Genomic DNA, 5,107 nt, shown 5'->3' with positions numbered 1-5,107 from the left:
AATAAAATAATGATATTAACAAATCATGAAACAATGGTATTAGTGGTGACGAAAATGAGTAGATATTGGTTATTAGGTTAATGGTTATTATTTATAGATAATGGTTGTTAATAACGAAATTTACTGAGCCATTTTATACAGTTTGAGTTATCTTAAAAATCTTAATAGTAAAGCTTCAAAAAAGGGAACAGGAAAGACTCTTTAATAGATATGACAAATTTTATAAGTTATGATAGGTTTCCTGTAGAAGATAAATTGTAGGACAGTTGGATGTAATGTTGGATCGACGCTTAAATCAAGATGACGGACGAGGTCTTTTCAGTGTACGTGTTTCAAAATTAAGGATTGTTTAGTTTGTTCAACACAGCATATTTTCTGGTGACAATTAATGAGGATGTGCAGAGAACTTCTGAAAAGAGCTCATTTACTTTATCCATCAGCAATTCATATCCATCACTCTATTTTGGTTCTTTTTTGTTTTTATTCAAACTAATAATCAGGTAGTTAGTAAATTGTTATATAAAAATTTCGAGTCTTTTGTAGGGTATAACGGATAATAGAAAAACAACAAGCTCTTTCCGACTCTTGTTTGAAGTTCCTTCTCGAAAAATATCGGTGAATACGAAAGCTAGAATTACTGCTTATCACTCGATGCATGCCTATGGTCAGATGCTGTCACTTTTATATCCACCTGTAGTACTGTTGAGTAGTTTGAATGAAGGTTTGTATTAATTTTCAAGTTTGAATTGTGTTTCTTCCTAATTTATCATTCACTGGTGTGGTAAATAAGGTTGAAAATAATTGTTGACAAATAAATAAATGACTTTAGAGGCTTGTTTGAATTCTCAAAATTGATCTTTGTATTAGTTATATTGCTTGACAGGTGAAGCAAGGTGGTAAGCAAGATAAGGCTTCATTTGAAAAAATGGTTTTTTTGATTTACTTTAAATTTAGTTGTTCATTAGGTAATGTGAATCATCTAGTCGAAGCAAACTAGTACGTAAGCCAAGATGTATTGGGATTATTTAATTTATTCCTACCATATCGAGCATACTTAGTATACATAGTATTTATCTTTGTTACTTCACTTCTAGTCTTCTATCATAATGAGGTGCTGATAATAATGTTTTAGAACTGTTTAGTGCTATATTTCAGGCTATATCGATAATTATAAATTGATGAATATTTTATTCTCATGTGATGATACACATCTGATTACGTTACGTACCTTAGCAGCTCCAACAATTTACGACAACAATTCTGTTCGCATTCACATTCCTCGCAATTCATATGCTGTTGTTTTACATCGCTTTGGTATCGATTGTCGCTTTACCACTAAATTATTAGAAACATGCAGTGCTATGGTATGTTCTGCTAATTTTTATTATAAAATCCTTTAAATCTTGAAATTGTGGATGTAGAAATCTGGGAATTGGTTGGTATTAAATGAATTCATAAAAATTATTTTCAAGAAATGGTGGATAAAATGAGCGGCTTCAAGTTTGTAAACCAATTTTTAACATAAATTCCACTTCAGTTTAATTTAAATATAAAACTGCATAATATTATAGCTCTCATCATTTTGATAAAGGATTACACATGCTTAGTACTTATTGAATATTTGTTGAAAATTAATAGATTCATCCAAGATTTAATATTTTTTCAGCTTGATATGAAGCGTTTATTTATGAAGACAGCTTCACGTGTAACAGAGACATCGTTAACAATGTTATACGATCATCTTGGTGACGTGAATGACGTATTATTAGAACCAATGGAAGTGCGAACATTCAGGCTAGACTACATATGAAGTATTTTTTTGCTTTGTGGACAGTACTTTACAATCATCCTTACTTAGCGGAGTTAAAAATTTTTTTAATTTTTCTTTTAAAATTATCATGTCAGTTGCATTTGCCATCTTAGCTGATATGAATTGATGGGACTGTTTGTTAAGAAACAGAAAAGCAGAAAAAAATGAAAAATCATATAGTTTTTATGATATATATATATATATATCTGCGTTAGGTATTTAGTGAAAGTCAATGCTAATTGACTTGTAAATATCAATTTTCATTTTTATTTATTTTTTTTATTTTGCAAATTGTTGTTCGTCGAACAGAATGAGAAAATCAATGAAAATCGCTAAACGATTTCATTAGTTATTGCAGCTTTGCATAAAATAGCTTACATCTTATCCAAAAACAGATTGAGCTTTCATAACTTGAAGCATTACTAACGGACACATTTGTTGTAGCAATTCTGTGAAAATTTTTTTTTCGCAGTTCGCTCAATCCTTCCATTTTGCTAAAGCGATGAACATTTTAATCTTAAAATAAGTAGAATTCAGCGTATTTTCATTTCCATCTGATGCATTCTGTCGATGATAGATATCAAATCTTGAAATCTTTCTGTAGTTTTACCGTGAATTTCTAAAAATGAAATGAAAATTGAAAGCTCAATTTCTAGTTTGAAAAAAATATGTATGGCATTCTAAAAGCTTGAATCTGAAATAAGGAGCTACTTGATGAAAAGTTGCATAATTTAAATTTTGTTTAACACTGCTAAAGTAACTCGAACTGATTTCTTCTTTACGACCATCAAATTTCAATCTTTTCATGCCGAGAAGAGTGGTGGAAATCTTTTTACCATATCTTTCTTAGAAAATGGTTGCAGTTAAAATATACTGATAACGTATGTATTACTGTTAAAGATCATGATAATGGAGATCATAATTGTTGGTAGAGCGACAATATCATGTTGAATTTTGGATCTTATAGAGACTTTCCTTTTAAATTTTTTACATTTATCCATCTCATTCTCAAATTTCCCTTCTTTTTCTTTCATTTCCATAGGAGCATGAAATAGTAATGGTAATAATATTCATCTTTGGTCATTTTAACTATTATTATTACTGTCATTATTATTAATATTATCATTGTTATTATTTATACCATTGCTGTTGCAATTACTCCTGCATCATTTTATAATATAAATTTCGACAATAATGATTATTACATGATTTTTTCGTATTACAGAAAAAAACCAATCATATTTTGTTTTTTTTTTTTTTTTCATCGATGTAATTGATAAACAAGTTGAATATAATCTGTTCGATCATCACATTTAAGTATTTATTGGCCATCTTTGTTCATCCATTCATTGTAGTTTTTTTTGATAAAGGACTTGAAAGCCCAATTTAGTGAATCGTTACAAATTAAACAAATAATTCGTTGAGAAATCATCAAATGGATATTTAATATTTAAGAGTATTGTCTCGATTGATTTATTCAAAATAATTATTGTTGACAATTTAAATAGTTCTAATGTATGGTCATTTTTTATCTGTGTTTTTTGTAAACATTTTACTTAAAAAAAAAACTTTTATAACAGAATGATATTTGAAATATGTATCAGATTATCAGAGTTAAAATAAAATTTATACAATATCGACCAATTAAGATAATGCAAATCTTGTCAATAAAATTAAGGTGATAAGCAAGATATAACCCTAACAGAAGAGTGACATCACAAATAGATTTCAGTACCTTTTGTATTGTTGCAGCATGGACCATGCTAAGAATAGCATCAATATCTCCACCATGATGATCTCACCTAAGTTGTTACCTCTTATATACATGGGTAAAAATCCCACGCAATCTGTTTTTACAATCAAACATATATTACATTGTCCTCTAAACTTATTTGCCATCATTTCGTTTACAGGCTAGACTATATCCTTCCTTTCATTTACAATTTGATACGTGACAGATGTAGCATATCTTCAGGTCAATAAATGTTGACCCCTTACATCACAATTATTACAAAATCTATCAATAAAGCGGCAATCAGTTGTTACCGAATGTAACGACACATAAAACGCAAAAAATTACTGATAATATTACATTGAATTATTCATAATATATTCAAACTTATTCATAAAAGGGAAAATGAATGGTTTATGAAATAATTAATTTTACAAAAAGAATGATAAAATGGAATGAAATGATGTTTTAAAATAAAAAACTTCATTAAGATTATTTAAAGTAACTGTTCTTTTAAATTATATAACAAACTAGAAAAGGAAAACAATCAAAACAAATGAAAAAAACAAAGGATTTCCATTTTCTGATCAAAAAACAATTTGAAATTTGTTCGTAAATTATTCAAAATGCAATTTTAACATGCTATTAATGGTAGTCGAAAATGATTTATTCGATAGTTTTCATACTCTCAAAATTAATCTTTCCATTTTAATTAAAGTTTATAATTACTGAATTTAATAAGATAAATAAATTTCATAATTAATGGCGGTATCTTTGTTTTTTACTTTACATTCAATGTGATAAGGACATCAATATGATCAACCACTAAATAAGGATAAGATGACTGCTAAATACTACTATCCTTTACTATCACATGCGTTTTATCAATATACCTGGATATATTGCCACTCCTACTTGGACAAGCATTTCATTATTCATACAGTTAGTTAAATCCAAAAAAGCATTATTTTTGGTGGTGTTGAGCAGACGAATTGATCTGTTTGTCAAGTTTTCACTTTTCTAAATTTCATTCAATAAATTCTACAACATTCACTGCGCTAAACAATGTGACAGGTGCTTTTTTGTAAAGAAATTTTAAAATTTGTAAATAAACATGTAAAAATCATTTTTTATCGAAAATGAAACCTTTCTCTAGCTTTTTTCCTTCATTGCATATTTGTAATTCTAATATATTTAGAATAATATTTACTCAAAAAAGCTTTTTCTTTAATTAGGCTGTATTTCATAATGGTATTGAGAAGGCAATATTATTTTTTATATCTAATCAATCAGTGTATTGTTAACTTTGACTATTTTATCATTAATTGATTACTATTATTATTACTATTATTATTACTATTACTATTACTATTATTATTATTATTATTATTATTATTATTATTATTATTATTATTATTATTATTTAGTTAATTGTTATTTGAAAGGTTAAAGATCATTAACTATATGAAATAAAATATAAAATAATATAATAGCAAAATAAGTCAAATTAAAGAAAAGGCATGCAATGTGAGTAATAACAGAAAAGTAGAGTAAAAAATAAATAA

At 27.3% G+C, this 5,107-nt stretch overlaps 1 protein-coding gene across 1 annotated transcript in view; it reads left to right on the top strand.

The window, feature by feature from the left end:
• LOAG_18290 (glycosyl hydrolase family 38 protein) overlaps positions 1 to 1,861 on the top strand; it is a 12,907-nt gene extending 11,046 nt beyond the window's left edge. The window contains exons 24-27 of the mRNA XM_020450951.1: positions 262 to 323; positions 544 to 721; positions 1,156 to 1,364; positions 1,667 to 1,861. Of these exons, the coding sequence (XP_020305314.1) occupies positions 262 to 323; positions 544 to 721; positions 1,156 to 1,364; positions 1,667 to 1,810 (593 nt within the window). The 3' untranslated portion in view covers positions 1,811 to 1,861. The remainder of the gene's footprint in view (positions 1 to 261; positions 324 to 543; positions 722 to 1,155; positions 1,365 to 1,666) is intronic.
• The last annotated feature ends 3,246 nt before the right edge of the window (positions 1,862 to 5,107 follow it).

Source organism: Loa loa (genome assembly GCF_000183805.2).
Source record: "Loa loa unplaced genomic scaffold supercont3.249, whole genome shotgun sequence".
In the NCBI taxonomy this organism is placed as follows: Eukaryota; Metazoa; Nematoda; class Chromadorea; order Rhabditida; family Onchocercidae; genus Loa; species Loa loa.
This window is presented reverse-complemented; position numbering and strand designations above follow the sequence as displayed.